We start from the raw sequence: 20,320 nt of genomic DNA, 5'->3' as shown, positions 1-20,320 counted from the left end.
ATGGTTTTTTGGGGGGCAATAACGCTTTGAAATGCGTCTCTGTGTGCCAATTTTGGATCAAACTGGGAGGGGCCCTTTCTGCTGGACTTCTGCAAATTAAATGTCCAGATTCCAACTGTGCAAAAGCAGCCGTCTGTATCTGCCGTTCATCACGTTGCCTTTCGGCCCTGCGAGTGCCGATCTGTGTTCAAAAAGCCAACTGCACATCAGAGTAATTGCACGCAGAGAGAGATAAATGATGAAATAAATCAATGGTAGCATCGCTCGGTGGAGTCGTATGAAAATATCCCGGCATGCTAGCGACGCAGCGCTCAGCCAGTGAGGGGAGGGATGATGGAGCTAAGATGGCAGCCCAACTGAGGGTGCTGCCTCTACGGGGTCAAGAAATATTCCAGGAACGAATGAAACCGAAACACGACTCGGCGGCGTTTGGAAAGCAGCGTTTTTACGTTTCGACCAGAAATCTTGTTTTATGGCTTGAGAAGATTTACTCTCGGAGGGACGAACACCGTTGTTGACGCCGCGGCCGGATCGGAAGAGCGAACGCCGTAGCTGCACCACCAGATCGGTTCCAATTTGCGCTTATTATACCCGAGGAACCGTGGATGCTAATTGTGGTGTTTGTGCAGCTCGGAGCGGACAAGTGATGTGACATGCGGCGGATTTAATGACGAGCTGATCGCATCAGATGGCTAGATATTATCTGGCTGTGTTATCTTTTGTGTGATATATGCATTGTTCTGCAAAACGATGATGTGTGCTGCTGCGGCAGCGGCCGCCGGTGGAGGGATCCTGCCCTCCTTATCGCCGTCGATGGGGCTGGGTGTCAGGGTCATTTCTGGAGCCGGAGCCGATCTCTCCACCATCGGTTCGGGCATGGGTTCTTGCCCGACACCCGGAGCCCAGTCGGACTGTCGGACTCGGTACCAGCTTCTACTCTCAGGACGAGCTTTGGCGGAGAGATACAGACGGATTTACACTACCGCCATCAATGATAAAGAGCAGGGGATAAATCAAGGAAGGTGAGTGGCTCATGAGAGCAATAGAGATATCGCAGAGGCTGGTCTGTCATTCGTGCGGCTAACTGGGCTAACGACCATAAGCTAACGTTAACCCTTGCTCAGCGGTACGTCAGCGAGCCCCAGCTAGCTAACCAACACCCCAAACCATTTAATAAATGTATAGCTAACGGGCTCGTCTGGCGTTTGTCATAAAAGTCAGTGTATAAGCTCCTAGCAATATGCCGGGAACGCCATAATTATGTTGCACCCTCTTGCGGGGTCAGCTCGCTAGGTAGCAATTTGGGCTTAGACTTCCTTAGCTTGTGCGGCTAACGCTACGTTGGTTCACCCCGGGTGCTCTGGACATTGTGTTTTTAGTTGGCACAGGGATAAAAGCACAAAACACTCGAACCTTTTTACAAAAAAAACTAATAAAAACGCCCAATTTGCTTATATCTGAAACAAGCTAGCTAGCTAACTGTCATGACAGCAGTTGGTAGATACGTGTTGAGCCCGTGGGTGCTACTTAGCCTAACGTAAACAAACTAGTTCAACGCGCTAATCTTTTTTTTGCTGACCCCAGTCAGGATATTTTACGCCACCTTGTCATTTATTGTAGTTGTTTGTGTGTTTAGGCCCAACGGCGTCACGGTTAGCTAGCTAACCAGGAGCATCAACCTTTCCCCAGGTTGTCTGAACCCATTAATTCAAGAAACATGGAGCTGATCATGACTAGCCGTGCATCAAAACACACTATAAATACGGCGCGTAAACGTGGCTTCTGTGGTCAGAAATGGCTCGAAACGTGAGACATGTTTGGGTGAGGATGTGTTGGGAGGTGGATGAACTCATTTGCTTTTCTGGCATAAGCGGGTAATACAGTTACGTCATTGTAGTCAGTCAGTCAGTCAGGTTGTAGTCTGAGTAGCTGGATCAGTGCTGCATCCTCCCTCACAAACTCAGTTGTTATTCTCAGCCCCAATACCTGGAGCAAAGCCTGCTTTAGGAAAGGAGGCGAATGCACTGCTGAAGCAACACAAGTCTGTTTTGATAACATAGCCTTGAATTAGTAGCTCGAAATAAAAGTGCAAGAAGAAAAACATCTATTAATACCTTACCTCAATCTACTTAGCTCTATTGCCAATGTTATTTTTAAGTTCTACTCCACTCTTGTGTCTGACGCTGATCTTATTTTGTTGATGTGTACACAGGAAGACATGCAAGTTTCAGAGAACCGCTTTAGCAGTAAATTTCAACCAGACTTGACTTGCTTTGTTTATCTACCACTGTTTAAAGTCAGGTAGGAACACCTCTATAGCTTCGAATGTGGAAGTTGGATCAGCCCCATTCGATCTCAAGTGGGTCGGACCAGTAAAATCAGAGCATAATAACCTATAAATTACCACAACTCCAAAACTTTCCTTTATTTTAGTGCAAAAATGTTCACATTTAAGGAATTGTCTTTTTGCAAAATATCACGAACAACCTGAAATTTCTTAATAAAAATCAGTTCAATTTCAACAACTTTTGCCTCACTTTATCATTTACACATTACAAACTACAGATCACAGTGGATCAGCATCGGCACAAAACATTTATTCACAGGTATCTGGAAGGATATAGTATTTTACTTTGTGATCAAAATGACAAAAGTCAGACAAATAAAGACAAAAAAACACCAAAAACAAGACAAAATTGAGACACAAAATGACAAAAAATGAGACAAACGAATCAAAACAAAAAAAATAAACAAAAAAACACAGAATGACAAAAACAATGCTCAAAACGGTGGATAAAGCAGAACACAAAAGGGAAAAAAAACACAAGGAAGACAAAAAGGCGACAAAAAACAAGACAAAATATTACAAAATGACAAAAGAACAATTAATAATCTAATATTTTAGTTTAGGATTGAAACACCATGCCATGGTTTAAAAATATTTTAAATGTATAGTTTTACAACTCTGCAATTTGCAGTTAATGTCTTCTCTGTCTCTCTGCCTTCTCTGTCTTCTCACTTTACAAAGTTGACCCCTGGGCCAGATAGGACCCTTTGGCGGGCCGATTTTGGCCCGCAGGTCGCATGTTTGACACCCCTGGCCTCCATTTTCAAATGACTGAGGAACCTGTGGCAAATTTTGCATGGCGACAAGCTATTGGAAATCAATATTCAGTTGTCTTCGAAGGTACTAAAATTAGGATAGTTAAAAGCCAGCAGAGTATTTTTAGTTTTCAGCCCTGTCAATATGTCGGCCCTAAACATATCAGAGGTGAAGAAAATCATTTTAAATACACTCATCTACCTTTACAAAGCTGCTGCTGTTATACAAACAGGTTTAAAACACACAGTCACAACAGGAAATTTAGCAAGTATTGCTTTTCTCTATTTAGTACCGAGTAATAATGATTACTAATTCATGTGCTGCCTCTCTGTTTTTAGTAGCAATCCCATTTGTAGCTCTTCTTATCGACAGCCCTGATTTGTAAGTGAAACTGAGCGTACGACGCCAATGCAAAACCCGGATTTCTGCAAACCAAGCTCCTTTGACACCTGTGACAGTAAAGTGTATTGCTCTTGTAAAGACTTGCGCTGTGCAGGCTGCATATGATGCAAACTTGCTATACAAGACTGGAAAAAAAATAAGGACGACAGCGCCGTTGAAGACATCTGGAAGGGACTCAGGATTTTAACACCTGCACGATTTTTTCCCCAGCGTCATGACCAGCGTGACGAAAAATGTGTTTTTAAAAAGATGCTTTATCTCCTGTTTTTCTCACATCACAGTATTTTATACCAAGAGCTTGTGAGTCGATAACGTGTTAAATGTTCTTGCTGTTGTATTTAAAAAGCTGACTGTAGCAGTGGAGATGCTTCTTAAAAAGTGTTTTGAACACAGTTGCTTGAAGGCAGTTTGAACAAAAGTGTCTGCCTAAATTAATCTGGCTGAACCATATGTTTTGCTCATTGCTGTTTGCTTCCAGGGGAAAGAAGGCCTTGAGCAAGAAGAAACTGAAAAGGCGACAGAAGGTCAAGTCAAAAGTCAAGTCAAGAACAAAGGTAAGAGATCCTTTTTTTTGTCTTAAGCAGCTACATTAGACTTCTACATAGTGCTACTGTCAGTGTAATTAAAACCTGTTTATTTATCTTTACATTATTTATCATACTCTCAAAACAAGAGCAATCCGAGATTTCTGACCTCTGCCAAGGGAAGATGTGGATGGTAAAGCAAGATCTTTCTTTGCAACAAGGGAAAATCTAAATCCGGATCCAGAATCCAGATCCTTATCCGGATCAACACAAAATTTGAATGGAGTCTTCCCTGGGCCAAGATCCATCACTGGTGAAAATTTCATGAAGATCCGACAAGTAGTTTCTGAGAAATCCTGTCCACAGACACGCACACAGACAGACAAATAAATAAACGGACCCGATCGCATGACCTCCTTGGCGGAGGTAATTAACTCCATCCTGATAAATACACAAAACAACATTTATTTTGTCATTGACATAGTCCTGCCTTACATTCTCAATCATACCTAAAGAATTTCTGAACATAGTTCAGTACGTACATGAAGTGCATTGTAATATTCCTCTGGTATTAATGAAAACACGACTTGCAGACTCACTGATGAGTCTTTGCAGCTGGTTTGATTGAGCCCAACCAGCTGAAAGATAAGACTAAAGAGTGGGGTGAGAATCTGTGCGCTCTTTAAGGTGTTTGGCAGAACCCTTGTTTCTTTGGTGGGGCTGGTCAGGTGCCAGTACGGCCGTCCACACATGAAGCTGGAGAGGTGGATGGGCAGAATGTGAAACACATGGGAGTGGCTCTGACTTGTGCATGATGGCCTGTTGCCCAGCGACCTAATGTGTTCACATCTCCACGGCAACAGTTGCCTGCCTCCATCTCCTTCATTCAGAGAGGGAACCCAGCCTGCATCAGAGGACGTGGTCGTGTTTCTGCCTCTGATGTAGGCTTTGTGGGGGCCAATGCGGGTTAAGTAGGAATCCTAAGTCATGACAGCAAACACAATCCCCTCACATTACACCGACTCATTTCCTCTCTGTTTTTCGCCTGAGAGGGAGTCCTCCTTTCTTAATGGTCTCTGTTTGGTTTTAACTTTATTACACAGATTTCCTTTTTGCACCAGCTTGTAGGCATTGGCAAGATGTGATAGCAGCAGAGACTCTTTTCTGATTTCGTCATCTTTCACCTCAAAACCATTCCAGGCAAGAAATTCAACATGGAGTGGGCTCGTCGGTTAAGTTCTCTTCAGGCTGACTTGTTAGGTGATTTGATGTCCTGACACATTATGAGATATTCTGTAGAGACAGAGAACTGAGTGGTAGACGAGGCAGGCAGGCATAAAAACGTGGGCTGTTACATGGGCAATCATGCTGTATTTGCATGTGTTGTGCTCACTCCTGCTCTGTCACGCCTGTGACACTGCCATAGACAGACAAGAGTGTGGTTTGAAAGCTCTTCTTCTCCCCTTTGTCTGCTGCTGTGCCTCTAAATGTGACAGTAGGGTGAGAACAAAAGACGGCATATAAACACTTATCATCCTAATGGAGAGGATGATGTAACGTCTTGTGTGCAGGCAGATGTGTGATCTCTTTTATTTGGAAAACTATAATTATAATGACGGTACAAAATGATACATTCAAAAGAACTGAATCAAAAATGTATGCGGTGTCTTTATAATCTGTGGTAAAACAGTGGTGAGTGTAAGATACTTCATCAATTCGATTTGTAGATTTCAGGTAGCTGCGAATATTTTACTGGATGAATAATTCAAACTGTGGCCATCCTACCATGAAACCATAATTCTGGCTTTCTCTTTGTACTCTGTGAATGCCTCACCTGTACTCCACATCACCCTCTGATGTGCTTAGTCGGTACCACCTGCTTTCACTGTGCACTTGATCCTTTTTTGTAATTTCAGTTTTAGTTTGAAAGGCTAACATATCTTCAGTGTGCTAAAATAACCTAAGATAACCAACAATGTCTTCTAATAATTACATCCATTGGAACTAGTGAGATATATTTTTAAGCAACAGGAATGTGTTTCTATTCAGGGTATCAGAATATTCTTTTGTAGTATCTGCAAAGATTAAAACGCCTAGAAAAAAGATTATAGTGTCGATTTTAAAAGCAGGACTGTGAAGGGGAATTCAGCTGAAAGATTTCAGAGTTGGAGGTGAACACTTTTTGACCTCTGTGTCTTTATTTGTTATTGCAGTGTTTAAATGTTCGCTACACTTCCTGGATTTGTACTGAATATTGACAGCTTCATAGAATAGGTAGTGTCTACAGATACGGACCCGTACCCGTAGCCCACGGCATTTTCCATTTGCCAGACAGATACGGACCCGTACGCGAGTCTCGCGAGTCAAGAAGCTGCTAACCACTGCAAACTGTTGAAAGGTAAGCAAAGATTAAGGTTAGCTTCAGGTTTAGGGTCCGTACCTGTAGTACCGATGCTACAGGTCCGTACCGCTAGCGTCTACCGGGAGTCACGTGACCAGATCTCGCGTATCTGATTGGCAAATGGCAAGTGCCGTATCCGTAGTCCACAGGCTACGGGTACGGGTCCGTACCTCTAGCAACAACCCATAGAATAAGGATTGGACAACATGCCTGGATAAAGTGAAATAATTAGATATGAGTAGTAGTAGTATCGACGCTAAAATCACAAGACTAATATGATCACTTCAGCATCTTGCTTTTTAAATAACTCACCACATAGACAGAATAACTATAAATGTTATTGATTGTTCTATCTCAGTTATTTGCTGTTGTTAAATCGGAGGGCTAGTGGCTCCACTTTGTGCCTCTCAGGTATCGGCGTTAGCATTAAGTCTCGTCAGTTTTGTTGTCATCCTAATTATATACACAAGGTGTTCAGTGGAATGAAGCTGCACTCCTGCCAAGACCAATAAAAGAATAACGCATAAAAAAATAGCCGCAGACAGCATTATATGACTGAATTATAAACATTTTACCGACATGTACGCTCCAACATCCATTTTTCTGCACTGTGTGTGAGGGGAAAAGTAGGTTATTTAACAGGTCTGTTAAAAATATTATGTCTGCTGCATATTTTAAAAAAATAACCTGAAAATAATTTTCCATGTTGTGACTTTAATCAAAAGAAGGATGGTAGCCAGTAGTTACATGCGAAACTGTTACTTATTTAAACAGACAATTCAGAAAAGTTGGTTACCTTGCTGACGTGTTTTGACAGCTTCTGCTGTCAGAGCCTCATCTGATGTTTGGTGACGTGTCCTTTTTATCACGTGGTCGGCTTGACAGATCTGTCAGAATCTGTCAAACCGACCACGCCTCCTGCCGTCCGGTGGTCTCTGGAGGATGGTGTCCCAGGTATGCGAGAGGATGTAGGCCCCTCTTCCCGGTTCATGGTGTGGCCCGCCCGCTTCCTGATCTCGATGGCTTCCTTGATCCATCGTCTCTGTTTATTAGTCTTCGAGGTTATAATCCTCCCCCCGTCCCAGTCCATAACGTGATTTTTGTCTTCTGCAGTGATCTGTGATGGCTGATTTTTATTTTAAACATCAAATGACGCTCTGAGGAAGACAGCAGAAGCTGTCGAAACATGTCAGCAAGGTAACAAACTTCTCTGAGTTGTCGCTTTAAATAAGTAACAGTTTCGTATAGTATATAACGACAAAATGAACCTAATCCAACCATTAGCTACATGGATAGTAAACACAGGCAGGACCTGGAAAATGGGTGAAAAATCCTTTTCAACATTCAGTGGGAAGAAGGTTTTTTTCATCCAGATGGTTAGCGGAGCCGCTGAAGATTCAGGAGAAAAACCCTCTGGGTTTATAGTTGCGGCATAGTTATCTTGGAGAGGAACAGATGCTTCTCTCTGGTACTCAAATGTACCACTAATACTTGGGTTTCACAAACTCAGGCTAAAGAGCCAGGTGCATAGGAGCACCGGGTTAGAAGACAAACAATTTAAGTTTTTATAGTCAAAGCTTGAGTAAAAACAGGCTGTCTGATTCAAACTTACTATCCCTTTGTTCAAGCCCCCCTTTGAAAGACAATGCTTTTACTCTTGTTTTTCTTATTTTTCCATAAAGTGAGCGAGCTAAAATGTGTAGCTGTCTTAAGTGCGGTCAGAGGCTTTGTACCAGCCTTTTATAAAGCTTTTAAATGGCCATTAAAGCTTCAGTGAAGTGCAGACTGAAACACAAAAGAAACCATCACATGAGCAGCATGTTTGGGTCATGGGTTGGTGCTATTACAGAGTGACAAGAAACCACAAATCATCAGCAGGTCTGTGGGCTTTCCATACCTAGGTGGACCTGCGCTGCTTGTGTTTATCATCACATAGCTTGAATATGTCGCTGATCCTGATGAATTGATGAATTTGAATTAGGAACAGTCAGTTTTATTTGAACATGTTGCATATAGTTTTATCTTTCTGCTTGAAAATGATGTTTAAGCCTCACAAGCAAATGCAGTGGAACATTTCTGAAGCCGTTAATCACATTAGAAGCTCCCTGACGCAGAGGTAGAAGAAATTCTATACTTTTGAGGATTGCAGGTTCAATCCAAGCCTTGAGATTTGGCAGCACAACAACCCGTGGTAATTGTGGATTATAGCTGTTGCCTTTTAGCCTAGCCGCGCTAGACCCATGCTCTGAAGATGCAAGGGTCTAGGCACGCTGGACAGGGAGGAAGGCGGGCTAAAAGGTTGTCTATCAAATCACTCTGCAGCAATTGGGTAGGTATACAACCAATCAGCACAACGAATAGGCTGACGGAGTTCCTAGAGCGCCGGATTGTGGCTAAGTCCCATTAGCTTCCCAACCAGCGGAGCCAACTGGTATATTAAGGATTTACCATATCCCGTCGGCATAAGTCCAAATACGTCTTTCTTCTCAATGAAACACTTCAGTGCCGTCCTTTGTTTATCTTTCAAGTTGAATTTTAGCTTCAAATCTTTAAGGGCTGTGGCCAAAGCTGAGTCGAAAGATAACTGTTTATTGTGCGCCGGTTGTTTCTATCAGAATCGTCGCGCCTCTGTCGTCACTTCGTTACGCCCGCCTTCTGACTCTACACTTCATGGCGATTCGTCCGGCCAGTTTTAGGAGAATCCAGCCTCGAGCCTTATGGAGGGTAACTAGACCCACCCTGGCAGAGAATTAAATTCGTTGCCGTGGGTTGTCTAGCGCGGCTAGGCTAGTTGCCTTTAACTTGTACTCCTTAATATTATGAAAGAGAAATTTAATGTCATTGTAACAATACCACATTGGAGGTCATGATTATGTGGTTATGTAAAGGAAAATATCACATAGTTATTGGATTTTTTTTCTTTTATATCAATCTAGGAGTGTTTATTCTTTCCAAACAATGGAGACACACAAAATATTGAATGCATGAAGATATTAAACAGAGTAGTGCCGGTACATATGGGCCAGAAATGCAGAGATTTCTATCTGAAACGCTCCAACATTTCAGCCTTTACCCCACCCTTTTGTTTTGCTGTCATCGCCTCAGAAATCAATTTTTCCCTCCCTCGCTGCATGGATTTAGGTTATTATTGCGTCTCTGTGCTGTAAATGGCTTTAAGTGCTTTTTCCAGGCAGTGCGCTCCGTTCTGAGAGCTGCACCGTCGCTTGGTCACAGATGCTGCTCTGGTGGCAAAGCAGAAGACTGTCGGACCGTACCGTTAGATGAGACGAGAGCTAATATCCTCCCCACTGGTTAGAGCTGAGAATGAATGACCTCTCTCCCCAAATAGATGACATCACCCTGTGGGATCGGGATGCCAAAAGCGCAACGCTGAGAGAGAGAGAGAGAGAGAGAGGGACAATCGATCGGTGGGATTCTGTAGAGGTTGCCTCAGGACTACGGTTAAAAATGCCCCGCTCGGTGGTGCTTATCAATTAGTTAGTTTATCAAATTTCTCTGTGGGCTGTAGTTTCTCTAATCGTAATGACGATTTAGATTGAAGTGCTTGAGCTTTGCTGTAATGATTTTATTCTAAATTCTCCCTGTTGGCTTGTTCACCTCATTTATATCAACGATTGGTGCACTCAGTATTACAAATGCCCCTTTAGTGTTACGATTCAGCAGCGCCACAAACAACACCGTCCAAAATAGCCGTCAAGTAGAATCACACCTCTCTAAAATAGTTCTAACAAGGGAAACACCTTATTACGAATATGTGTGTCTGTGTTTATGTGGGAAAAATCTAAATACTCTATACTAGAAATGCAAAAGATGCTTTTTATTTTTTCATTGAAGAACTTTGACCAAGATGTGTTCTAGTAGTGGCAACATTTCCACCCACATGGAATGGGTTTCATTTTGATTTGTGCACCTAATGTTTTAGAGTTTGAAACACTTTGATCAAAAATTAGTTGTTCGTAGTTTTCATTGACCTAAATGAAAAGTGGCATCAGTGGGTTTTGGTCGTACATCGTGCTCGGCCCTCCGCTGATGATGCATCTTTGATCGCTGGACAAAATGCTCTTCTCAAAACAAGAAAAAAAACTTGCTTCAACAAACTTTTACCTTGAAATAAGTGAAAAATTCTGCCAATAGAACACGTGAGAAATGGCTTGGTAAGATTTGTTGAAGTAAGATATGATATTTAGAATATTGAGACCTTAGAATTAGCTGGGAAAACTTATTTTAAGCTCTGTTTTACCAGGATTGTCGAGCTTAGGTGTCCTAAAATAAGCCAGACATGTTAAAGAAAATCGTTTTTCACTCAAAAATAGGTTTTTGCTTTTATGTAAAATCCTAATTTGAGATAGATTAAATTTATTTTGAGTTTTCCTGTAAAATAAAACTCAAAACAAGATAATTTTAAGATTTTTTTTAACTTAAGATATTTATAATAATAATAATAATCTTTATTTATATAGCAATTTTCATATAGCACAGAGTGCTTTATAAACAGACAAATAATTAAAATAAGATGAAAGAAATTATGACCCAAAAGTTAAATATATCATATAATAAAATAAACTTAAACAGAATAAAAGATAGATAAAATAAAATAACAATTTTATTACAAAAATAAAATAATAATTATGATGCATTGTCTTAAAACAAGTTTCTCCATCTTGCTGAAATGTCACTTGTTAACTGAATTTCTCTTAAATCAAGTGGGATGAGACATTTTGACTAAAAATGAGGCTAATACGTAGACTTGGTAAGATTTTGAGTTTTTGCAGTGCAATGAGCCAACCCCACTGGTTTGCTGTTCGAAGACCCCTAATTGATCCGGTTGAAGAACCAGAGCTAATTTCCTTGAAAAGAGTTGATGAGTTCAGTATTACTTCCAGTACACTGCTATTCAAAGAATCATCATCACCCTCAAAGTTGTATTTTTAGCCTAAATGTGTGACAGTATTTCCTGGAGGTTGCAACAGATAAGATTGGCATGTGTAAATAACTGTGTAAGATTGCACCAACCGCCTCTTCCAGCTAAATAAGCGGCTCTGCAAGTGATTCAGTAATTCTGTTCTGGTGTTAGGATGGCTCCTGGTGAACTTTTCATTTAGTTTTTCATCTCAAATGCTATAGTGAACCAACTTGAGGGCTTCTAATAACACTTAAATAACACCTTTTGATATATTTCAAGAGGAAGAGAATTTTGTTCATATAGTTTTTCTTTTATTTAGTTTCAGTCTGCACAGCCAGTCTGTTGGATTTTGTCTCCTTTTAGGTTTTCATCCTCGCGTTTATTTTGTACTAAACATGTTTTCAAGCATTAGTACAGTTTCATTTTAGGTAATTTCGACTTGAACCAAACAGATTGCAGTGAATTTTAGTGCACCGGCTATGCAGAATATTGGGTAATTGATTTTGTAACAGGCAAAGCTGTGCTAAGCTGATCTTGAAGCGGGTAAACACTTGGTCAGTGTGTACAAAAGTGAGTGTCCCCAGGGCGTGAATCCAAAGCAGAACGATGAGTTAATTCTTTTCACAGTTGTGTTGGTGACTAAACACGAGGACAGCGATAGAAGAAACGGTAAAAATCCTGTGGTCAACAATGGTTTTACACTCCCAGCTTGTTGTAGTTATATAATGTTCTTCTAACTGAACTCTAACAGAAAACATCTGCCTGGAGTCCCAGAGGTTTCTATTTGGGGGCATGTTCCTCTGAGGAATTCTCACATGTGACTTTTTTCGTTAAAGGCAGAGGAGAAATTACCCATTTGTTGTGCTCTGTTGCCCCTGTTGCGGTCATGTGTTTTGGTTCGGGGGTATCTTCAGTGGGCGTGCTTCTTCGGTAAATGCATGACTCATGAAGAGTCGAGAGACACGGAACAAAAGAAATGAATTCCCTACCTGTTCTTGTGACAGTAACTTTTGAAGGCTGTTTTAAAAAGCGACTTTTTAAACAAAAAAAAATGAGTGACATCTTCTAGTGGACTAAGGCAATCTAAGGTTCTGGTTTAAACGTATAAACCTGAGGCGTCAAACCCATTTTATAAATAACCACAACTTCAGATTTTGCCTCTGTTTTAGTGCAAAATGTTCACATTTAAGGAATTATCTTTTTACAAAACGTCATGAACAACCTGAAATTTTTAAAGAAAAATAAGTTCAATTTCAGCAACATTATGTCTCATTTTATTATTTGCACATTACAACTTAAAGATCAGAGAGTTTCTGCTAAAGATCAAAACATTTAGTCACAGCTATTTAGAACTGAATGATATGGTATTTTACTTTGTGATCAGAATTACACAAGTCAGACAAAAAAATAGAATAAAACCAACAAAAACAAGACAAAATGTTACAAAAATCAGCCGCAAAATGATAAAAACAAGACACAAAACGACAAAAAATGAGACAAACGACACGTAACAAAGCAACAAAAGAGACAAATAATTTGACAAAAAAATTACTAAGCAACAAAAAATTGACAAACGACAAAAACGAGACAAAAAATTACACAAATGGCACAAAAAGACCAGAAATGACGAAAGCAAGAAACAATACAGCAAAAAAGTAGACTAACAACACAAGCGAGACAAAAAAAACACAAAACGACAAAAACAATACAAAACATCGAATAAATCAAAACACAAAATGACAAAAATAAGACAAAAAAACACAAGCGAGACAAAAAACACACAAAACGACAAAAACAATACAAAACATCGAATAAATCAAAGCACAAAATGACAAAAATAAGACCAAAAAACAACAAAAACAAGACAAAATATTGCAAAAATGAGACACAAAAGAACAATGAGCAATCTAGTATTTAACCACGCCTGACGTACATCAGCGGGGTTACTGTATTCGCTTCGGTATCTGGCTGGGTAAGTATGTATGTGTGTATGTCCGGTCAGATATCTCTGCAAGTGCTGAAGTCCGGATAATCAAACTTGGCACTGAAGACCAGTCTAAGGTCCCCTGCTCAGTTGTGGAGTTAGAGGTCAGCAGATCAAGTAGGAGGGGATATACGTAGGATGATCAAAATTGATACAGAGTATCATGCATGGGCGTGGTTCTGCCATCTACTGAGGGCTCGTCTAGTTTACTTTGTGATGAAAACAACTTGTCATGGTGTTACGGCCACCAGTATTGGTGTGCCGTCTGGTTTTTGGGGTGACGTCCTGTTGGGCCAAATGTGGGGAAAAAACTACATGTGTGGGTTCAACCCCAGCTGCCAGCTGATGACGCCAGACCTGACGACCTGCACTGCAATCCGGTTCTCCCCGCCCTCCGATCTTCCTGATTGGGCCACCCTCCAGCTCCCCTCCACCTCTGACCAACCAGATGCAGCCAGCACCACACCTGCAGGCTGTGTTTGTGGCCCTGGTGCCTCTGTGTGTGATCATTTGTTTGTGTGTTGGTCTCTTGGTACGTGGGGTTGGGTTGGTGGGTACCGCAGACCACTTCGGTCTGTAGACACTCTTGGTGAGCGCTACAGACAGTGTGGGCTTAGTGAAGAAGCCATTCGAGTTTTGAGTGTTCGTTACCTGTGTGATCAATGTGTGTTTGTGACCTGTGTGGCCAAATGTGTAAATACGAGGCACCACTTTTGTTTAGTTTGTCTTTGCACTGTTGTATTAGTTTTTGTTACTGGTGGTGGATGTTGCTGTTGTACTTATGTTTGGCTAGGGAGTTCAGTTGCTTTGTTTTGGGTTTAGATCGGTTTGGGAAACTCTTAGCCTTCATTTGGTTTTTATTCTGTTCTTTGATTTAGCAACACTCGCCACCGTTGTGTTCTGTATTGTCACTCTTATGTTCCGTTCGCCTCTAAGCAATAAATCCCTTCGCCTCAACCGATAACATCTGGTTTTTTGTTGCATCCAGCCAACCCCTCGAGGTTGGATCCTAACACATGGTCTAGAAATTATTTTAAATTTATGCTTTTGCAAATGTACAATCTGCAGTTAATGCCTTCTCTGTAGTTTTTACACTTTGAGGGCCAGTTTTGCCCCACGGGCCACATGTTAGACACCCCTAGCATAAGCAACTGTGTGGCTTGTGAAATAGCGTATCTGTGTACCTAATGATGCCGCAGTTGTGGTCACCAAGAAAAGGTTTTTGCTGACTGCGTCCTCTCTCTGTTTTTTCTCCGCAGGCTGAGAGTCTCGATGGAGCCCTTTGCGTGCCGGACATTAAGCTGCACAGCAACCCGTCTGCGTTCAACGTCTACTGCAACGTGCGGCACTGTGTGCTGGACTGGCAGCAGAGAGAGGCTTCCCTGGCGTTGGCCTCCAGGAGCTCGGTGCAGAGCGGCGACTCGGACAGCGAGGAGGAGGAAGAGTACCGCGAGCCAGCCGTGAAGCTGCCAAAGGTATGAGCGGGGAGTAGCGTTGGCCAGCCTGCGCTCTCAGGGGATCTCTGAGATGCACGGATCCTTTAGGGCTCATCCTTTTTATTGTTGTAATTGGAGTCACTTTACCAGAGGTTTGAAGCCCCCCATCCTGTGAGGATTACGCTTTCCCCGGCTCCCACCTCTCCTTTATGCAAGTTTATCTTTCTCTCTCTCTGTGTCTCTTTTTATTAAAAATATGAAGTACACCTGGGGTCAGAATCACAAATTAGCCCTGGAATAATCTTTTCCTTTTTGCTGTTCAAAACCTACAGTATTCTATAAGCACAAGAGAAATGATTAAATTAAATTAAAATGGACTTTCACTAATACCAGATACATGCCTTATTATTCATATCACCAATCTCGGCCATTATTGTTCTTTTATAGCATAAAAAAGAAAAACCTACCAACCGCGCTGGACAGATGATTAAAACAACAAAATATCTGAGAGGCAGAGGGATTATTTGGGATTCTACACCAAAGTTGTCAAATTTAAGGGTAACTTCGAGACTGCTCGCTGACTTTGTGCGTCGCTGCTGCCCAGGGCTGCACAGTTAATTGAATATTAATCACAATCGTGATTTCGGCTCCCCACAGTTAAATGAGCACGATTGACTGATATTGGCGTTTAAAATGCGGCGCTCATAGACAACTCTGCTAACAGAAAAATGCCCATGGAGATAAATATCGTACGTTGCTTGAGAACGCCTTAAATGAGTCTTTTGAAAGTAGTTTTTGGAGTAACAAACATCCACCTAACTGGGCTGCTGTAGCCTAAATATGAGGCGTTTAGGGAACGTCTGTGCAGTTTTGTTTATGTTTTGTATATTTCTAGGAGATGCATTGGATTTAGGTGAAGAAGAACCTAATTTTGAGTCTTATTGTAATGCAAAAATGTGCAGGTTTGCAGGAATACATAACAGCGATGTCAATATTCATCAGTGTAATCGTGCCTTTGTAGTACCACAATAATAATTCTGAGGAGTCACTTGCTTGTCATGGAAGCATTAAAAGGTTGATCATCAGCTGTGTAGTGCAGTTTAGGATGGTTTAGTCTACAGAGATGTGTTCAAATCCCTCACTTATGCCCTTCTTTTCTTTGTCTGTTGTTTGTCATTGCTTTAAAGGGCTTACTACAACAGAACAAGCCCCTTTTTACAGCGTGGCAGCACAATTATTGAACTGTGTGTGCTTTTGCTTGCTGTTCGCTGTAGTGTTGGTGAGCAGGTGAATGCACATGGCCGCAGATGGTGAACAGGGAAGGCTGCAGGGTTTTATCTTCTTTTAGACCAATTAAATAAGCTACAGATGACATAATATTTTGGGGGATTTAGTTTTAATTCTAGCTTAACAGCAGCTGCTAACAAGTCAGTGGCATAAAGCTCATGATGTACAGCATCTATATTAATCTATGCTTAGTAAGTTTTGTCTGTGTTGTATTTTCCACATGGCCTTGTCTCGAGTGCTGCTGTTTATCTAATGCTTTATTAAAAACTTTTCATTTGTTACCCTTATGCAAAGCTTTCACTGTTACAAAACAAGTTGTTCACTCAGATAGAAAAGGATATTGGGGCATTATTTAATTCAATAACAAGCTATGCCAAGAGAGAGAGAGACAGAATGCATCCTTTTCTAGGCCACGCTCATTCGTCTGCCTCCCTTCTCTGCACAGCCGAGTGGGACTGTCATTATACAAAATGCTAATGGTGGATGCTCAGTATGTGCATACTGTGGAACTGAATGTAGGCTGTTTTACTGTAGCCTGATGCTATTAAAAGTAAACATCCACTGTACAACCTTTAGTCTGAAATTTGGAATGGTTACAAGAAAACAGTTTCTTGTCAGAAGCTTTTGCACAATGCCAGTGGTGCGTCACGGCTGGTTTAGCGAGAACTGGGTTGTGCTGCAGCCGCCTGGTGTTCGTCAGCTCATGCGCTTCTCTCTGTGTGTCTGCAGATCATTGGCATCGGCCTGTGTGGGGTTTTTGAGCTTATAAAAGAGACTCGCTTCTCTCACCCCTTGCTGTGCCTGCGTAGCCTACAGGCCTTGTTGGACATGCTGCAGGGACAACAGCCTGAGGGCTTCCAGACGGAGCCTCCGGATGTGCTAGGTAAAGCTCTACACCCAGGAGTTTATTAGGTGCATGTGTGCGGTCTAATGCTAAAAAAAAAGTGCATTTGTGAAGCTTAAAATGTTCGGTTTTGTCCACATACAGCATTGCTATTTTTCTCTTTTTGCAAATGTCTGACCTCTCCACGTCATGTTTGCTTGGCCAGAGTCTCTTTTCCAGTTGCTGTTGGAGACCACGGTCCGGAGCACGGGGCCCAACGACCCGACAGGACAGGCCATCACTGCCCTGTCCTGCGCCTGCCTCTTCAGCTTGGTGGTGGCCTGGGGAGACACGGGCAAGATCCTGCAGGCCGTCTCCGCCATCCTCACCAATAATGGTAGCCATGCCTGCCAGACAATACAGGTGCGTGACCAAATGAGTTATGGTGGATTTAACAGCCTGCCTGTACAGCTGTTTTGCATCTCCTGCATTTGCATGTGGGTTATTGTCTCGTGGGTCTTGATCACATGTTCAGATCTGTATCTAGCAATGAACAAATGTCTACACTTCTACATGATCTTGATGTTTTTTTATGTGAAATGAGAATATTCTTGCATGACCCAAATTTAAATAATTACGCTATAGAAACTACATTCGCCAGGAATTGTATCTACCGTATTTTCACGACCAAAAGGCGCACTGTACCAAAAGGCGCAGTCTCAGTTATGTGTGCCATGACTGTATTTAACACACACATAAGGCGCACCTGATTATATGGCGAGGGTTTTATATACAATCCCACACTTCCCCCTTTAACGTTCTCATGGTGTCCTCTACTACGTCGGCCTTACAACAACAACACACACACAAGCATACAAGTGTGCGTATTTAAAAATAGAGCGGGAGCAAAACTGAGTTTGGTTGTGCTTTAAGTATTGATTACAAAGTACTCAATTTTTTTAATCATCAATAGGCGCGGGCATGGTAAAACACGGATAAAACAAGCACACAAGTGTGCATATTTAAAAATAGAGCGGGAGCAAAACTGAGTTTGGTATTCACTTTTTTTTTTTACCGATAATCGTCATCAATCAAACCCATGGAAGTCCTCATCCTCTGTTTCTGAATTGAACAGCTGCGCTAAACCTCCATCAAACATGCCAGGTTCACTTTCTTCACTGTCAGAGTCACTTTTCGTGCCGTGCGGCGCCTCGGAAATGATGCCGGCTTTTGCGAAAGCTCGAACAACAGTGCCAGCAGACACGTTAGCCCAAGCATCTACAATCCATTGGCAAACTGTGGCGTAACTCGCCCGGCGCTGCCTTCCACTCTTAGTGAAACTGTGGTCTCCATCGGTCATCCATCGCTCCCACTCCGCTCGCAGCCTTACTTTGAACGGCCGGTTCACACTGATGTCCAGCGGTTGGAGTTCCTTTGTCAGGCCTCCCGGAATGACAGCAAGCTCAGAGTTCATTTGCTTCACTTGTTTTTTCACATCGGCTGTGAGATGGACACGCATAGAGTCACAGATCAACAGCGATGGTGATGCGTGGAAAAAACCACCTGGTCTACGTCCGCCTTACAACAACAACAACAACAACACACAGGACGCACTGCACCATAGGGCGCGCCGCACAATTTGAAGAAAATCTAAGACTTTTATGTGCGCCTTATAGTCGTGAAAATACGGTAATTCTTTCTAGCCTTGATTATTCCACATTTTGATCACCAATGTGCATTTTGGAGTGAACAGAGCAACCTCTGGCTCCTCCATGAATCTCTCTGCTCCGAGAGGCTTCAGGCAGCGTCTGGACAGCACAAATTGAGTTTTGGAAAATGTCAAGCCGCTCTGATCCTGTTGTTTGATTTCGTTACCCTGCCTGCATTCTTCCGCCAATTAGCTGGTATTCTATTTGCTTCCATCTGTAGTTTGTAGTCTCTCTCCTGTCTCTATTTCTGTTATTTATTGCTTCTGCTTTGTAGCAAAACTGTTCTTCCAAAATCTTTGGTGGCTTAAACAGTAAGTACTTATTTATGTGCAGGTTTTGTGATCAAAAGTGTGTCTGACTTCATCTGTAATGTGGATGGAGTTCCTGTACTGGATCAGTGCTGCAGAGCGACTTTGTAGGCTCTTGCATTTCATCCCTCGCAGACACACGCCCGTGTTTTGCTCCTGGTTGCTCATCTTTTAGGTATTGACTGAACTGTGAATCATCACAATGGCAGGCAGGTTGGCGAGAAGTGTGGGCTTTCATGCTGTGCACGTCTGCGTGGTGTTTGTTTGTGTTTGCTTCTGTGTGAACGGTGAGATCAGCGGCATGTGTAATAGCTGCAGTGGAAATTATGCTAGTATGTGTGGAAATGCATTCAAGCAGAATGAAAAGGGGGCAGACACAGGTAACCGATCGCTAATATGAGAATTTGACTCGGTGAGCAACAAAGAAGCTCACTGGGGACTTCACACGTTTACACCTGACTGCGTCTCATCTGAGTTGTTTTTTTTTCCCCCCTGTCTTCTTAAATCTCTCCAGGTTCCCACCATTCTGAACGCACTGCAGAGGAGTGTACAGGCTGTCCTGGTGGGAAAGATTCAGATCCAGGATTGGTTTGGAAATGGCATCAAACGTGCGGCCCTGATGAACAAGTGGGTCCTGAAAGAGGTGGCCATCGATGAGGATGAGCGCTGTCTTCTGCAGACCGATGGCTCCTTCCTGTACTTGCTCTGCAAAGATGGACTCTACAAGGTTGGATCTGGGTACAGTGGCACTGTCAGGGTATGTAACACTCCATTCTGATATGTCTCTCCAGTGATTACACCGACCTTAAATTTCATGAAAAGTTGTTTTGGAGATTTGTGAATGTCTAAATGAGACATTGTGTTGAGGCTCTGATTTTACTTTTGCACACAGGATCATGGGAATTTGGGTGAACTCGGCATAAATGGGAACTCATTCTTTCATTTGGCGTCTTGTTTTAGCTGGAGTGACATTTGGTAGTAGAAAGCCATGTTTTAAAACCAAATAGTTTGATAGATGTTAAAGCTCCCACACAGTGAAAACCCATTTTTATTGTGTGTTATTGTTATACACTTGGAGGTGTAAAATAAAAGCTGTTGAGATATGAAGGTGTTTACTTCTTCTGTTCCTCAAGCCCCCCCACAACTAGATTTTCTGCTGTTCCTGCAGAGGAACCAGGAGTCTCAGTCCACCAGATTTATGTATTTTGAAGAGCTGCTTCTGCTAATTCTGCAGTGTTGAAGCTCTAAGCAGTGTGGCTAACGTTACCATTAGCTTTAACTGTATGTCCCCAGCTCAGAGCTCTGTGGAACTTGCAAAACTGAGGGACACTTAGGCAGAGTGGAAACTTCAGGACTGATGTGAATCCAGTGTACAAGCCCTGAGTGTGTTGCTCTGTTTTGTGCTTCAGTGCACTAACA

General features: G+C 42.2%; 1 protein-coding gene across 14 annotated transcripts in view; it reads left to right on the top strand.

Annotated features, from left to right (window-relative positions):
• Positions 1–209: 209 nt before the first annotated feature.
• mycbp2 (MYC binding protein 2) overlaps positions 210–20,320 on the top strand; it is an 84,450-nt gene continuing 64,339 nt past the window's right edge. For 8 of the 14 annotated variants that reach the window (XM_051959109.1, XM_051959107.1, XM_051959113.1 and 5 more), the window contains exons 1-6: positions 211–1,022; positions 3,984–4,059; positions 14,598–14,813; positions 16,791–16,944; positions 17,111–17,307; positions 19,416–19,658. In XM_051959109.1, coding sequence (XP_051815069.1) covers positions 751–1,022; positions 3,984–4,059; positions 14,598–14,813; positions 16,791–16,944; positions 17,111–17,307; positions 19,416–19,658 — 1,158 coding nt within the window. In that variant the 5' untranslated portion in view covers positions 211–750. Of the gene's footprint in view, positions 1,023–3,983; positions 4,060–14,597; positions 14,814–16,790; positions 16,945–17,110; positions 17,308–19,415; positions 19,659–20,320 lie in introns of all 14 variants that reach the window. The other 6 variants (XM_051959105.1, XM_051959106.1, XM_051959108.1 and 3 more) reach the window with 2 other exon arrangements.

The sequence above is a fragment of the Acanthochromis polyacanthus genome, chromosome 14 (assembly GCF_021347895.1).
Source record: "Acanthochromis polyacanthus isolate Apoly-LR-REF ecotype Palm Island chromosome 14, KAUST_Apoly_ChrSc, whole genome shotgun sequence".
Lineage (NCBI taxonomy): Eukaryota > Metazoa > Chordata > Actinopteri > Pomacentridae > Acanthochromis > Acanthochromis polyacanthus.
Note: the sequence above shows the minus strand (reverse complement) of the source record. Positions and strands in the feature narration are given on the sequence as shown.